Here is a 16127-nt window from a genome sequence, read left to right as displayed (position 1 = left end):
ATAGGTGTCGTGTTGTACAACTAGGCGAACGTACAGCATATTTTTCTGTGCTTTTACGTCGCACGTCAGCGCATACATATCAGAATCAGAACGAGCTTTATTGCCAAGTATGTCCACACATACAAGGAATTTGTCTTGGTGACAGGAACTTCCACAGCAAAGACAGAATGACAGTGACAAGACAGATGAGGAGATAGAATATATAAAAATATAAAGTACCCAATATACAAAAATAGTCACTAGATACAAATGCAAGGGAGTGTGAGTAAGAGATATGATGTGATTAATAGTTATAAATATAAATAGCATTATGTATTGCACTGGTTTACTCTCTAGGGGAGAGATTTAGGTGTTCATGAGGTAGATGGCCTGAGGAAAGAAACTTTTCTTGTGCCTGGCTGTCCTGGTGCTCAGTGCTCTGTAGCGCCGGCCAGATGGCAAAGGTTCGAAGAGGAAGTGGCCTGTAATGTAATGGAATGTAATATTAAAGTCTGAGTGGGAAGGGAAATAATTGTTCCTCACTAAATGACATTGATCTCTGGCAATACAGATCCATTTAGCTGGCTACTTTTTATTGCGGTGACAGACTGACTGCCGATATGTGGTTCTCCAAGCTATCTGCAAATCATTTGCAAACCTTTAAGACACTGATCCTTATGTTTCCAAGCAACATTTGAATTCCGATTGGTGTAAATTCATCACAATAAGCGTGCTTCTGCGTTTCACGAGATTTATGAACTTATGAAGTATGCTAGTTTAGGTATGCTGCCAGTGCATGTCTTCAGACAAAAACCGACCATCAAGCAATACCCATTAAAATCACCTGCGAAATCGTTTTTGATAAATCGATGTTCAAAAGTAAAATTATTAAACAAAAATTGAGTTTGTTTTTGCCACTGAGTTGTGTCGCTTCTAAAAAGCTCTCGCCAGACGTGTAAATGTAGATGACATATACACTACATTTACCGAACCTTTATTTGAAATTGAGTGATTTCGTTGCGTTGTCCCAACAATCACGCTAGCACGGTACTAACAATTGCTTGCGGTTTTTGTGGCGCATATTAATGATGTCACTACGACCTCCAAACGCTTTTGGAGGAAACCAAAGTCGAGGAACAAAGGGGTGCATCCCACTACAAGCTGGACAACCGGCGCCATATAGGCGCGAGTCATTACTGCAGGGTCGCAAGTAAAAAGCCACGTTCCGGGTCCAGATGGCGGGTTTTTTTTTTTTCCCCTTACTGCATGGCTACTTGAGTCTTAAACGAAGCGAAATATACTTGCATAACAAAATACAGTCTTAGGAAGAACGCAATAATGGTCTGTGTTTAAATTGACCAGAAATTCCTCACATCGTCATGTAAATACTTTTTAAAATTGATTTTACTCCCCCCCCCCCCCCAGTGTAATTGAGTTGGATCAGTCTTAATTCCTGGATACAAGGAACGGTACACTGTTGCTAGGGGACATGGAATCCATGATGGATGTGTTGATGTGGACTTTGTTTTTTTGTAGCTTTAAAAATTGCCTTGTACAGGTGAATGCACAAATAGACCTTTTAAACACGACCACAGATTGGAACGAGTCCGTCTCTGCACTTCTCCCCAATAACAGCACTGAAACGCTGCGGAACTCGACAGTTCCGGACGGTGAGGGGATCGCTACCGAAGCGAGTGACGACGTTAACGCGACGCAGACTGAGTCGCGGGGACCAGGCGGGAGCACGGCGTGGGCCACCGAAAGAGTGAGTCCCACCACGGATGCGACACCACCGACGGCGCGGCGCACGGCCGGCACGGCGGGACCCGCCACATCTTCCCCCTCGCAGCCCCTGCCCCTCTCCGGCTCCCTGCCCCCCCCCGTCACCAACAGTAAGATGATGATGTCGCCGCACACACTGATTCTCACCTTGTTCCCACTGGTTGCCTTAATAACTCAGCGAAGGTTTTCTTTCGCGCGTTTAACAGTTTCCAGCGCGTGCCCCTGCGATTTGGCGGAGGGCCAATGCGACGTGAACTGCTGCTGCGACGCGAGCTGCGACGGAGAGGCGCCTCTGTTCACGGACTGCTCCGTCCAGCTGCTCATGCAAGTGACCCGAGTCGAGAGAGTAACGGCGCCGGCGGTGCACGTGACGCGTGGCTGGCTCGAGACTCGCCGCCCGTTACTTTGTAGCTGGAATAGTGTGTTTGTGTGAGATTCCGCGCAGCGCCCGTTTCCACGTGCAGTAACAGCGCGCGCCGTTCGTGTCTCTGCAGCGGTGACGAGCGGCTGTGCAGCCGGGACGCGGTGCGCTACTCCCTGCGCGCGGGCGCGGACGGCGTGGCGCGCGTGCACGCCTCGGTGCAGCAGGAGGGCAACGCGGACGTGTTCTGCGTGCACAGGGTTAACTGTAAGTACAGGACAGGACAGGACAGTACGTGCACTACCGTACTCGCTGGGGGTTGGCGGCGGTGCACGCGCTCTCTCTCTCTCTGGGGTCCAGGGGGAGACACACGTGGACCGCGGCCTGGACATAATAATAGTGTTGATGAATGTGCGACCTTTACAAACACAGCTGTTTTGCAAACACACACACACACACACACACACAACTTATCCCAAGCGGGTCGCGGTGAACCGGAGCCAATCCCCCCCAACACAGCGTGCAAGGCTGGGGGGGGGGCGATGACGACACCCCAGACGGGATGCCAGTCCATCGCAGGGCACCCCAAGCAGGACTCGAACCCCAGACCCGGCAGAGAGCGGACCCGGCCAAACCCGCTGCGCCACCACACCCCCCGCAATTGTTTTGTTCTTGTTTTATTCTTGCTCTCCTGTCCATCCCTCCTGCTCCCTCTTCTCTCTTGATGGGCCAGGAAATTGAGTCTGAATTTCTCCACCGCAGTGATTTTCAGTGATGCTCACGAGGAATCGTTCTCCTTTTCATTCCCAAAAACATTTTATAACAAGAGCTCTTCCCATTTTAGGGCTGGACTTCCTCATCTTCTGCTGATGTTCCTTTTACACTAGTCAGGGACCCCCGTAGGCCATCAGGTGTCTTTTGTTCTTGCTGTATGACCTACTTCTCTCTTACAGTTATTTATTTAGCAGACTCTTTTCTCCAAAGTAACTTACAATGAACTCTCTGTAGTGTTATCAGCCCACACACCTTATTCACCGCGGTGACTTACACTCCTAGATACACTACTTACACTGGGTCACTTATCCATACATCAGTGCAACACACTCTCTCTGACTCACGCCAATCTACCTGATCAGTATGTCTTTGGATTGTGGGAGGAAACCAGAGCACCCGGAGGAAACCCACGCAGACACAGGGAGAACATGGAGACTCCACACAGCCTGAGCGGGGATCGAACCCACGTTCTCTCGCACCACTCAGGCGCTGTGAGACAGCCTCTTTACTGACATATTTATACAACATTTGTCATTCCTGTTTACCTCCTCATTTCCGAGTGTCTCGTGTGCTCAGTTCTCTTTATGTTACGAGTTCTTACCTTCTCTGGAAGTTGAAAGACTTTTTTGTTCAGGTAATGTCGTTCCCCTCTGATGTATTCATGTTTGTGATGCTGGTATTTTCACCCTTCCCCCTTATGCAGATGAGGCCGGGAGGTTGTTTGGAGATCCTGAGGTTCCGACCGATGGGAACTTTGAGAGCCTCTTTGGACGGTTTGCAGGCTTTTTCTTCGGGTCTCCCCAGGACAGCGCCGGCCCGGACAGGAGCGGCGGCCAAACCGTATCCGGATACCTGGTGAACTCACTGTGCTCTCGGCAGTGGGAATTTACTGTGTTGTTTTACTTGGACATACATTGAAGTTGTGACATCGGTTCCAATCCTGCAGTTTCTTTTTAAATTCTTAGGATGGTTGTTACTATTATCTGTAACCTCTTTGCAAGGTAAATTACAGTGTTACTTTCGTATACTTTGGTGCTCACGTGGTGTACCCATTTATACAACATTAACAATACGTATTCTTATTATATCAGTTCAGAGTAAGTATCTTGCTCTAAGGTACTACTGAGCAATGATTCGAACCTGTGACCTTATGATTTCTAGGCAGCCTTAATAACCGTGGTTCTCTGTTGCTGCTGGAACTTCCCTGACTGTGTTGCAGAGTTTATTAACACCTGGTCCTTTACTATGTTTTCGTGACAATTTATACTTTTTTTTTTTTTTTTTTTTCTTGGTTCCACAGTATGGTGACACTATTGAAGTGGTAGATGAATTGGGTACAAGAGGACTTTTCAGCCTTCCTGCCCCAGGCAGCACTGCGCACTGCTTGGATGCCAACCCAGCCGGTAGGTGTCCAGTTCTGATCCGGTGTCTTAAGCACATGCAAGATCAGAACGTGGTACCAAAGAAATAGCAGGTGCACAGATTTAGCTCTTATGATGCCGCTTTCTTGAGGTCTCTGCCAGACCCCGATCACCTCCTTCATATTTTTTTTTAATTTTATTTTGACATTTCGGTCAGGAAAAAACTTGTCAGTTATCAGCTGAACCTTTTTTATTAAAATTCTCTATTTTTTTTTAATTTTTAAAGTTTCCAGTGACAACAGTAATTTGAAGGGCAGTCCTCACAGCTGATGGCGCCTCTCAGCAGATGCTCACCATTCTGTTTATGTCGGTCATGTCTTTAGCAGTGACCAGCGCATCCCCGAAGGTAAATGATGTTTGTGTTTTCACCATAGCTTTTTTGAGGGACCAGCATACCCAGTGCGTTCGGTCCGTTGATCTTGCCCGGGATTGTGCTGCGCTGCCAGCTTTAAGTCTGAAAAGCTACGCCGGCTTCCGCATTCTCTCGGTGAGTCCCACCTCTTCCTCGCCCAGCGTCTTCAGTCCACGATTGCAGTGATGGACGGTTTCTTGAGAACGGTTCTTCCAACTGTCAGTTGTGTTGTGTTTATTGCTTTACGTCACTGTGATCACAGCTGCTTTTTGTTCCTCGTCTGACTTAAAGGTGGCCTGTGATGTTATTTAAAATTTCATGCTCTGTACTGAATGTAAGAATTTCTTTTTCAGGTGAAAAATGATGGCAACAATGTAAGTCATATTCAGCTTTTTTTCTTTTTTTGTAACTGTTCTCCCCCTGGAAGTATAAATACAGTACATGATCAACAGTTTGTGTATACTGGCATAAAAACACACACACAGAGTCTGAAACCGCTTGTCCCATACGGGGTCACGGGGAACCGGAGCCTAACCCGGCAACACAGGGCGTAGGGCTGGAGGGGGAGGGGACGCACCCAGGACGGGACGCCAGTCCGTCACAAGGCACTCAAGCGGGACTCGAACCTCTGGCGGGACCCGGCCAAGCCCGCTGCCCCACCGTGCCCCCCTGTGGCATAAAAACAGTAGTACAGTAAAGAGTCAAAGTTGTAAATCAAAACATCCACAACTGATAAATTTTGATCCCCAGTTTGTAAACTGCTTCTTGCAACAAAACTCATGGATCTTCTTACCTCGCTTCAGATGGCAAATGTGGAAGTTTCGTCCATCACCCTACAGTCACTGGACGGGACGCTGAGCCTGGTGGACACCCCCAGCGCCGGTCTTTACGGCCCAGTTCTGCTGGAGACACCCGGCACCGTCGGCCGTCTCACGTGTAAAAACGTGGTCCTCCAGGTAAGACTTGTGTATTGTTTTCCAGCTAGAATTAACATTTGTTCCCTGTGCAAATATAAAACTGAGCAGCGATTTTGAAAGTGTGTTGCGCTGCATGATGACAGAGCTGTTCTTTTTGATGTCTGTTTTGTTACATCACGGAACATGCAGCCAGTAGGGTCATAAGACCAGTTGACTTGTATGCGCTTTTTTTTATGTTTGTACTTCTTTTGTAATGTTTTATGTGTGTTTGCAGGTTCATTACGTGGTGACGTATAGCGAAACGGGGACCATCATGAATTGTACGGCTTCTTTTGTACTGGGAGCTGTGGACAGCACCATGGTACCGCTTGAGCAGGACTTCCGCATCAACTTTGTTCAGGTTCAGTACACAAATGGGGGCGGCGCCATGGCACAGCGAGTAGCGCTGCTGTCTCACAGCATCTGGGTGGTGCGAGAGGACGTGGGTTCGATCCCTGCTCGGTCTGTGTGGAGTTTGCATGTTCTCCCCGTGTCTGCGTGGGTTTTCTCTGGGTGCTCTGGTTTCCTCCCACACTCCCAAGACATGCTGTACAGATTCACCCATAGTGTGTGAGTGACAGAGTGTGTGTGTGTGTTCCACTGATGTGTGGATGAGTGACCCAGTGTAAGTAGTGTATCTAGCAGTGTAAGTCACCGCGGTGAATAAGGTGTGGGGGCTGATAACACTACATAGAGTTCACTGGAAGTCGCTTTGGAGAAAAGTGTCTGATAAATAAATGTAAGTTACATGTTTCTTTCCATTTGATTTGATCCTAATGTTTAAAATTGTTTAGCCTTTTAACAACCAAAATGGTATTAATGTGATTGACATATTAAATTCATTGATACATATTACAATGAACAAATGTTTCATTTTCTTCCTGATCTTACAGGTCGATTCGTTTGGCACGTTTTCCAGCGGAAATCCCGGCTACGTTAGCGGACTCCCTCTAGTAGCAGGATCAATTACTGCAGAATATCCTTATTCCCAAGAAATACATATTCACTTTTTTTATTTAATCATTCCATTTTATTAACTGCTGTTTTAAAAATCTTGTTATCATACTTTGAGTTTCATTAACATTTATCTATGTTGGCTGGTGTGCCGTCGTTCCATCCATCGTTGCCCTTAACACCCCTCTGCACTGGAATTGTCAAGAGTGTAAACAGAAAGGGGTCTTTAACACTCCTTCACAGCTCCAGGACGCAGGACTGCCTGGGTAAACCCGTACCCCGTTCACCTATACTGTTTGGGATCAACATGGTTTCTGGCTGCACCTTGAGGTGAGGCACTGACATCAGTACATGGGCCATGTGCCCGCTTGGCCAGTGAGATGCTATGTGTGTTTCAGCTAAAGTCTTTGCAGTATTTTCCACTAATTATTGCTTTGCAGTAATTATTAATTGTACTAATTACCTATTTATACAGCTGGACAGTTTTACTCAAGCAGTTCAGAGTAAGTACCTTGCTCAGGGGTACTATAGCAGGAGGAGGGATTGGAACCTGCGTGCTTTGAGCCTAAAGACAGTGGTTCTAACCATTACGCTACCTGCTGCTCACAGTTTTGGAGCGAGGCGATGTTTGGAATGTAGGTGATGTTCAAGAAACCAAATCTTGAGTTAATCTACGCTGATGGCTGACCGATGAGGGAGTATCGTCAGCCGTGAGCCGATAGTTACTCGGCTACATTAGAATAATGAAGCGGTTTCCCTACGCGGACAAGTAGCGCAATAAATCCGACCGACGATGGATGGCGGCAGTTTGCGGCGGATTTCCTGGTATTGTTTATCTCCCCGTATTTTGATAACAGCCCTCTGCGCCAGTCTTAAGGGTGTCGTCGTTTATACGATCCACCTCTGCTGATGTGGACACTAATGCGATGAGGGTCGTCTTGGACAACACGGTTGGCAGCGTGGTCCAGGGTGACCGTCTCGGCCCACTTCAGCGCCCTTATCAATAGTCGTAGCTGCACGATGATTGGAACAACAAATGTTCTCACAGCTGACGCATTGGGACAGCGGGAGGTTAAACGCAGATTTGGAATTTTCCCTTCCAGCGTTTCATATCCTAAAAATAATCGCTTAATGAATGAGATTATGGGGACTAAGATTTAATGAATTATTTCCTCTTTCCCCAAAGGCTGGAGGACACCATCAACTGTGCCGTAGTGTCCGAGGCGCTTCTGACCATTCTGAGGGGACAGGATTATCCCCAGTATGTGGCGCGCTTTGGGAACTCCCAGCCCCAAGTGGTCATGGACTGGGTACCGGTGCAGAGGCAAACGATACCCCCCGTAAGCGTTCTGTTCGTTGTCTGTCAGGGGCGTCGAAAGCTGCCGTTCATAATAAAAAAGCAAACTCGGTCAGTATATGTTATGCATGTCTGTTATCTTTACATAGCAGTATGTATTTTTTAGTCTAGTGTCATTTTTTTTTAATTTATAGAAGTTAAGGGAGAAGATTGTTGTGCCCACGAGGCTAAGCGTCGTTTCATCGGTGGGCATTTCAGCACCAGTCGAGGTGCCGTCATCACCGTTGCAAAAGTGTAAAACTTTTTTTTTTTTTTTTTTTTTTTTTTTTTAATTTAAATGATGGCATCTCAGTTGGTGCTGAAATGTCCTCAAATGAATTATTCTTCCAGTGTACAAAATATTTTAAAAATCCTTCTGAATAATATCGCAGACGTGGTTTTATCGCAGGTAAAGTTTAGTCGTTCTGGGCAAAAAATGTCGTCTTTCGCCTCCATGTCCAGGACGCGGAAATGTTCAGACCGAGCTGAGAGATTCGGGTCCCTGCGGGTAACATGTTTGTCCTTTTATTGATTCAGGTCATGCAGGGTTGCGGGATTCCGCTGTCGCTCGATATCGAAGTGCAGTGGACCAAGTATGGGTCCCTGATGAACCCTCAGGCTCAGATCGTGAACGTCACCGAGGTGATCCGCACCAACGCAAGTACCCTGGTAATGACGCTCTTCTTTCTTCATGCTGCAGCTTCCTGACTATTTACATGCAGGACGGTCTACAAAAAAAACACTTTAGTCAGTTACTAGCACTAAGTTTAACTATTTACTTTCCTTCCTTTGGGAAAACAATGTTTGGTCTTTGTGTTCAAAACATTTGACTTGTGAATTTTTGTAGATAAGGAAAAATTTCATTTTTAATGGAATTTTTTCCATTTGCCCGTTTAAAAAAAATTTTGAGTAAATGTTCACGTTCAGTCCTTAGAGCAGGACTGTGAGATCGGATCAGTTCAGCTCCCTTACAGCATTCGCAGCTCGTGACCGGAGTCTGTGAGAGGTGGCGATCAATGAGATGAGGGACGCCGCATGTGTTCACGGGATAAATCCATCAACAGTCGGCATGAAAGGATCTTTGCGGAGAGGTTTTATTTCGTTTTGAATTAGTATTTTAATGTAGCTGTAAGTTGTTAAAAACATTCAGTCACTGTACTTATTCATTATAGTTGTATTCAGGAATGGCAGAGATCCAAACCAGGGAATAAATTAACATTCTTAATTCATCATAACGCTCTATTGGATGTTTTCACAAAACCGGTGTATTATTAAACGTTTTCTGACCGTGATGTAGATTTACAAAAAAAAAGATTGAATCATGAACACACCGCGAGTCCTGCGTTTATAAAGAAAAAGGAAACCAATCCAACTAAACATGTTCTTCACAATGTAAACAGCCCATACGGGGGTAAATTAATTCATTACGCCGGCCTTATACCGTGTTCTTCACGGCTCCCAACACTTTCTCTGGTTTTTTGTTTTCATTCGTACATTTGTTTCAGTTCACGCTTCCAGCTGTTAGATCATTACGACATGATTGCTGGAGGTGTTTTTACAGCTTAAATAGAATCGGAGGCATCGCTCCCCTTGGGGGGGGGGGGATTTCTCAGCGCTCCCGTCTCTGCTTTCTCAGCAGTCTCTCTCGGGTGGCAGTGCCGTCCTGCCCGTCTCCACATCCGTCACCTTCCTCGACATCTCTGCTCCAGCCCAGCCGGGCTACAAGGCTCCGCCCACCATTGACGCCAAGCTGCCCTTCGACTTCTTCTTCCCCTTTGTGTAAAGGGGTAGCGAAGGGTGCTGTCGGCCTGGAGAGGAGGGATTCGATCACAGTGGACGGGGCCCCCCGAACGTGTGTGTGAAGAATGGCACGGAGACGTGCCGACTGTCAGCTGTCGACAGCCCCGGGACGCAAAGCGCGGCCAACGGGGACTCTTCCACCTGTTGATCCATCATGCTTTTCATATCTGTGGCACATTTAGCAGCTGTGCTCCACTGCTTGGATGCAGTTTAGGTACACAGGGAGGGTGCACTTTACAGCTTCTGCTCCTCCTCGACACCAGCTGTTCTAAATGGCCCGTTCCGACCAACGTGAGGAAGAGGACGAACGGTGATCCTGCCTCTTCCACGTTGAAGACGAAGCAGCTGTTCACAGCCCTAAGTTTACCAGTCTTGGCACAAAATGTGGCACGTACCTCGCCATCTTCTAGAACGTACCTGAGGATTATGGACACGTACTCCAGATTTACTTCGCTTTTGAGCCGTACATGGATTTTTAATTCCAGGAAAGAGCAATTGTAATTGCGTTGTCTGTATGATGACTAAACTGTTGAGCACCTCTGGTACAAATTTAAGACACTGAATACATCCCGGATGACCAGCATCTCCATTTAATTGACTCCTTGTATTGTACAGCCCACAGACTATAAAAGATACAGGGTAAAAAAAAAAAGATTTTTACATGTAACAATGAAAGTCCAGTTCACCTGAGAGAACAGTGTGTATACAAACACCCCTTTAAAAATATAATGTATTATAGGCAAAGGACCCCCCCCCCCCCAAAGATCAAATGCTGCTATGCAAGAGATGAAGTGTGTCCAACACTACGATTTGCGATCATACGGCACGTGAAGATGGATTATATTTCTCACAAATATCAGCCTCACATTGAGTGATACATTAATCAGGGTTCAGCTCTTTCAGTGAGCTATGTTTTGGTTTGAAAATATACATTTACATTAATTACACACAGCTTTTATGGTACATTCATAGGGAGCAAATAGCTGAAAGGCCCTTCGAGTCACATTGATGTGGATCTGAGCTCAATTTCCATTTACAATTTAATAGCCTGTATTTTACAGCAGATAAATGCTCTCCTTCCGTGATTGTCAGGGGTGGTGCAAACGTTCTCTTTCCTCAGCAAAAATTAAAAGCTGATGCCATTTTGATGTAAAAGCCTCTGTAGTCTTTCCTTTTCTTCTTGCTGGAATGGAAGGGGTGGGTTGTTAATGAAGCCATGAACCACTTTTCATTTGGGGTCCATTAAAAGGTTTGCAACTATTTGACTCACCAGTCTGGCGGTTTCTTGCTGGAGTTCGTTGACCTGCTGGACAAGGTGGTCGTTGGTCTCCTTCAGTTTGTGGATTTTTTGTTCAGCGCGGTTCTTCACCGTCACCAGGATGCCTGGAGAAAAACAGAAATTGCGTAACTCTTGGCACCAGGCTAGTTTAAAGAAGGTGCGACGAATGCGGATGTTTTATGAAAACAGGTAGACGGCGGGTGCTGGGCGTGGGGTTGGCGTCGTCTTGTTGCACGCCGTCTTATCGGCGGACCGGCGATCCAGGCCGCCGCTCACCGTTGATGATCCTGGCCACCCTCCAGAGCCTGAGCACGATGAGGAGCTCAATGGCATTGAAGGCGTCCTCTCTGGAGATGTACACAATGTCCAATACGAAGGACAGGACGACCACCAGCGCGTCAAACACCTCAAACTTGTGACGGAAGAACTCGCAGCGGTAGGCGTACAGCTTCCCCGCCAACTCCACCATGAACACGGTGAGCACAGCCAGGCTCAGGAGGTGAAACACCTGTGTGGGTCAACGGTGGAGAGCAGGAGTTAGTAAACCATAAAGAGTACATATTAACTTGGCGGCGAGGGAGGGGTCCTTCCGGCTGCGGTAAACACGAGCGTACCGAAGACGCCGCCGCCCGCCGTCTTTAACGTCGGTGCCGCACGTGAACCGCGGCGCGTTTCGGCTGTCGGGAGCTCACCTGGGGAGCCACCTTTCCGTGGTCCGCTTTGATGATCGCCAGGTCCAGGAGCAGCTGGATGAGCACGAAGATGGCGTCCAGGATGACGAGGATCACGATGAGGACCTGAAGACGGGGGCAGAGTTACGCTCCAACGACCGAGTGCAGGGGCACGAACCCTAATCCCTCACTCTTAAGATGGACATCAGGCAGTGGTCTTCAATCTGTTGCAGGGTGGGCAGCTTTCTGCTCAGTCTCAGTTACTATAGTAAAGTGGGTAATTTGATCACTCCGTCATATTATCTGCTCTATCAAGAGTTGATGAGGCACTTAAAGCGTATTCTCTGAAACTTGTAAGACGGCAGCCCTGCCCTAAAACCACAACCACTGCATCCAAAAAAAAAAAAAAAGGAATGGCAAGTACATACATGCAATACAACAACAGGTAGCGTAGCGGTTAGAGCTTCTGCCTTTGGACCCAAAGGTTGCTGGTTTGAATCCCCACCTCCAGCTGTAATACCCTTGAGCAAGGTACTTACCCTAAATTGCTCCAGTAAAATTACCCAACTGTATAAATGGGTAAATAATTGTAAGCTTGTAACTGTAATAATAATTGTAACCTTAACATTGTAAGCTGCTTTGGAGGAAAGTGTCAGCTAAACGAAGAAATATAAATTCCTTAAACAGGTCAGATATTTGGGAGAGATGATTTTTCAAGCATTTAGGATGTAAATCTACATACTAATCTGATGACCAGCACTGATGGTCTCATCAATACATGTCTATAAAACCTGAAATTTGCAGCGATTTAATTGGAGGGGAGGGTCTAAGATGTAGAATTTCACATAGAATATTGCATATGTGTAGCCAAATAAGATTAATGCTGTAAAGAAAGTTGATAAAGAAAATGCATTTACTGTAACAGGCTGCACAGTGGTGCAGCAGGAAATGCAGTTGCCTCTCAGGGCCTGGGCCGTTTGTTGGTTCAAATCTGGCTCAGTCTGTGCGCATTTTTTTTTTTTTTTTTTAACATTCTCCCCATGTCTGAGGGGGTTTCCTCTGGGTGCTCTGGTTTCCACCCACACTCTAAACTAGTTCAGGTGGATTGGTGATGCTACATTTCCCAGTGTGAGAGTTAAGCTACCCTGGGGTGGATCAGCATCCCGTACACACAGTGTCGCTCCCAGCGATTTCAGGATAGGCTCCAGACCACCGAGACCCTGACCAGGACAAACACTGGAAGTGAGCGACTTCGCATCTGAGGCCGTCCCGCTACCTGAAACTTCTCGGAGCTGAAGAGCCTGCGCAAGGAATCGCGGAAGGTGATGGGTTCCGGCGACCGTCCAGCGGTCGCTTCAGTTTCCCCAGCGGGCCCATGATGTTCCTCCTCTTCCCAGTGGTTGACGCCATCGTGGACGTCGCCGACGGCCGTGAAGTGCTTCAGGAAGCGGGCCATCGTGGGTGCTGACCGACCCACTGTGCACTTTATCCACAGCGGGGAAACAAACAGAGGGAATGATAAGGACAGCGTGCGGTCACCATGTGGCCATCTGTGCCAACACACAGTTTCTCAATCGCTGCCCAAATGCAGAACTGCGCTCCTGCCTCCACTGACTCTCATCACTTTTCATGTATCATATCAAATGACTGCAATGACACTTTTACTCTGATCTTACCGTAACCAAACCACACAGTTAAGCGGAGCAGAAACTTTGGGCAGCGCACCCCCCACTCCCATCTTTTCATGAATATGACAACGAAGGGCAGAGTAAGCAGTGTAAATAAGTGTGTTAAAAAAATGTAAATGAGAGTGTCCAGCAGCAGGGCTCAAATCACAGCCGCTCCTCATCAATAGAAACAACAACAACAACAACAACAACAACAACGCTGCCGGACCCCCCGCCGACTCTTTTGTCGCTTTGTTGTAACAAATCATGCGCTCGCGCTTCGCGCCATCAAACGAGTCACCGTCACGATGAATTTGCGAAGTTGTTTCTCTGTTTTACAATCCGCTCCAGTCCTAGTTCCCCTTCTGCGTCGGATCGCGGTGATAACGTGGTAAATATGGGTGACGCCAAGCATGGAAACAAAACATGCAAAAATTCGCCTTTTTAATCTCGGCCTCTGCTCTGGAGTCGATGTTGAACAAACGCAAAAAATAAAGTTGTGTTATGAGTCACTTCATACGCACTAATCGTGATTTTATGGCACACAGAAGAAGAGAAGAAAAAGCTGCGCTTAATCTCCGCCAACTTTGCTCTGCGCTCCAAACACCGGATTTTCCCCCGTTTTTCTCCACTTTTGTTTCTCTCGCCACGACAAGCGAGTCCTCGAGCAGCAACAACTCGTGATTTCCTCTCTCTTACCCCCACGAAACACACACACTTTACCCCCGTTCAAAATCCCGCAAGGAAACGCGCAGCACTTCGCGAGTCGAGCCGCGGAGCCGCGGAGTCGTGCGTCCGCAGTTCCGTTCGCCGCGATCGACACGTTCACGTGGATCCGAGACGCGATTCCTCCACTACACGTGTCGTGTGAAATAAGAGGGACGACCGAGTCCACGAGCCCCAGAGAGTCCGTACCTGCGGAGTGTCAGTTGCGGCGATCGGCTTCTGTCTGCGTTTTCTCCTCTAAAACTTTGACCCCCCCCCCCCCGCCGGACTCCGCCTCCCTCATGGATTCTGCCCATTCGGTGGAAAAAGAGGCTTTTCCTCGATCCACTCCTAGTTCCTGCGAGCTCATCCCACGGGCCCTTCGGACCCGACCCGACCCGACCCACTCCACGAGCTGGGCTCGCTCTACCTTTTCATTTGCCTGTGAACTGGGGGGGGTCGGATCCATCGTGACACTTTACTCAACGATTATGCTGTGGAAGTTTCTGTCACCAAGACAAATTCCTTGTATGTGTGAACATACTTGGCAGTAAAGCTCGTTCTGATTATATTACAAATAGAATAATATCTACTACTGTCATAATAAATAATTACGCGCTTTAATTGCACCTCTATTAATTATACATTCCAGCTCGTCGTCACGTAAAGAACTTTTGACGTTAGTCCACCAATCTTTACTATGATGTCGTCTGTTTATATGAAAATACAAGTTTCTAAAGGTTACTTGTAAAACAAAAAGTTTCGCAGTAAACACGTGACTCAATCCAGTATTTCCAGTACAGGTCAGTACTGCAGGAACCTGACTTGTGTCCTGCGCTATCATTCCAGCCACTAGATGGCGCCGCTGTCTCTAAATGGCGGTCGCCAGTCTCGTGACGTCATGATCACGTGCCCTAGCGCCGCAGACGTTCGCCTTTTATTTCGCGAGACGCGGGTTTGTCTTCGCCACGGGCCGCGAAGCCTGTTCGTAACTCAAAAATGACTTTAATCCCATTACTCACTCGCGCACGAAGATTATTATTTTTAAAAAAACCTCAGATGTAGTTGTAATAAATAAAGCATTCTCTTACTTTTAAATATTTTGTTAAATTCAGGCTACATTCAAATGATACATTTTAAATGTCTGATAAAAATACAGCAGCCAGTTCGCACGCGCCTTGTTTTTGGATCACCGACGCTCGGGTACGAACAATAGGAATCAATCAATCGTTTATTTATGAGATGCACAACAATGAACAGCAGTAAACACTGTGGAAGGGAGTTGAATGCCGGCGGTCCTACGCTCCTATTCAGTGCATTTCGCTGCTAAATACAGGTCATATTCACTTTCTAATGTTAGAAGGAAAAATGCAAAGGCAAGAAAAATTATTTTTCTTCTCTTGAAATACTTAACTGCCCAAAAGTTTAAAGTGTAGTAACACAATAATCGTTTCTCACCCCCACCAACAGGGCTCCTCCAATCTGTAGGGCCCACAAGTGCAACAAGGCGCTCATGACTTGTCTCATACCCACATGCACCTTTCTTCTTGATGCCTTCATCATCATGCTTCTATGCTACTGGAGATCATGGAGTAGTTAGAGCTGCTGCCTTTGGACCCAAAGGTTGCAGGTTTGATCCCCACCTCCAGCTGTAGTACCCTTGAGCAAGGTACTTATCCTAAATTGCTCCAGTAAAATTACCCCACTGTGTAAATGAAATCCTTATAACCTTAATAAGCTGCTTCAGAGAAAAGCATCAGCTAAGTGAATAAATGCAAGATGTGATTCAGGAGCATAATGGTTACAGCAATCCCCTAGGAATCTGAAGGTCATATGTTCAAATCCCACCTATTACTCTCATGCACTTGATTATTTAGCCTAAACTGGCCCGGTAGAAATTACCCAGCTGTATAATTGGGAAAGTGATTCTAAGCAGCTTAATGATAGCAGCTGCTTTGAAAAAGGGCATCACTAAAGTAAATGTAATATTAATGACTTGTAGTTCAGAGTCATTACAGAAAATTTACAGACACTTCCTACGGTAAACTTCCTATCTTTGCTTCCACAATAAAAACACAGCACAGGGGAAC

The 16127-nt window shown here is 46.8% G+C and overlaps 2 protein-coding genes across 2 annotated transcripts; one reads left to right on the top strand and one right to left on the bottom strand.

Annotated features, from left to right (window-relative positions):
* The first annotated feature begins 1468 nt into the window (after positions 1 to 1468).
* tctn1 (tectonic family member 1) lies at positions 1469 to 10473 on the top strand. The gene is made up of 14 exons (XM_018753178.2): positions 1469 to 1871; positions 1968 to 2085; positions 2256 to 2389; positions 3600 to 3751; positions 4197 to 4299; positions 4692 to 4804; positions 5023 to 5043; positions 5473 to 5625; positions 5861 to 5986; positions 6519 to 6601; positions 6772 to 6909; positions 7766 to 7919; positions 8453 to 8584; positions 9555 to 10473. The coding sequence occupies exons 1-14, from the start codon at positions 1469 to 1471 to the stop codon at positions 9696 to 9698; spliced, it is 1974 nt and encodes a 657-aa protein (XP_018608694.2). The 3' UTR covers positions 9699 to 10473.
* hvcn1 (hydrogen voltage-gated channel 1) lies at positions 9905 to 14317 on the bottom strand. Its single transcript, XM_018753202.2, has 6 exons — positions 14248 to 14317; positions 12942 to 13148; positions 11687 to 11791; positions 11271 to 11502; positions 10986 to 11098; positions 9905 to 10898 (listed from the first exon to the last, which is right to left on the bottom strand). The coding sequence occupies exons 2-6, from the start codon at positions 13119 to 13121 to the stop codon at positions 10842 to 10844; spliced, it is 687 nt and encodes a 228-aa protein (XP_018608718.2). The 5' UTR covers positions 13122 to 13148; positions 14248 to 14317; the 3' UTR covers positions 9905 to 10841.
* Positions 14318 to 16127: the final 1810 nt, after the last annotated feature.

Source organism: Scleropages formosus, chromosome 6, assembly GCF_900964775.1.
Source record: "Scleropages formosus chromosome 6, fSclFor1.1, whole genome shotgun sequence".
Lineage (NCBI taxonomy): Eukaryota > Metazoa > Chordata > Actinopteri > Osteoglossiformes > Osteoglossidae > Scleropages > Scleropages formosus.
This window is presented reverse-complemented; position numbering and strand designations above follow the sequence as displayed.

Excerpts from the sequence above, each read along its gene's own strand:
- hvcn1 (XM_018753202.2), bottom strand. The coding sequence starts at position 13,121 with ATGGCCCGCTTCCTGAAGCACTTCACGGCCGTCGGCGACGTCCACGAT. Across the intron at positions 11,792-12,941 it reads TCAGCTCCGAGAAGTTTCAG|GTCCTCATCGTGATCCTCGT; the intron begins GTAGCGGGACGG and ends CCCCGTCTTCAG. Across the intron at positions 11,503-11,686 it reads ACGGAAAGGTGGCTCCCCAG|GTGTTTCACCTCCTGAGCCT; the intron begins GTGAGCTCCCGA and ends TGACCCACACAG.
- tctn1 (XM_018753178.2), top strand. The coding sequence starts at position 1,469 with ATGGAATCCATGATGGATGTGTTGATGTGGACTTTGTTTTTTTGTAGC. Across the intron at positions 4,805-5,022 it reads CCGGCTTCCGCATTCTCTCG|GTGAAAAATGATGGCAACAA; the intron begins GTGAGTCCCACC and ends TTTCTTTTTCAG. Across the intron at positions 6,602-6,771 it reads GCAGGATCAATTACTGCAGA|TGGAATTGTCAAGAGTGTAA; the intron begins ATATCCTTATTC and ends ACCCCTCTGCAC.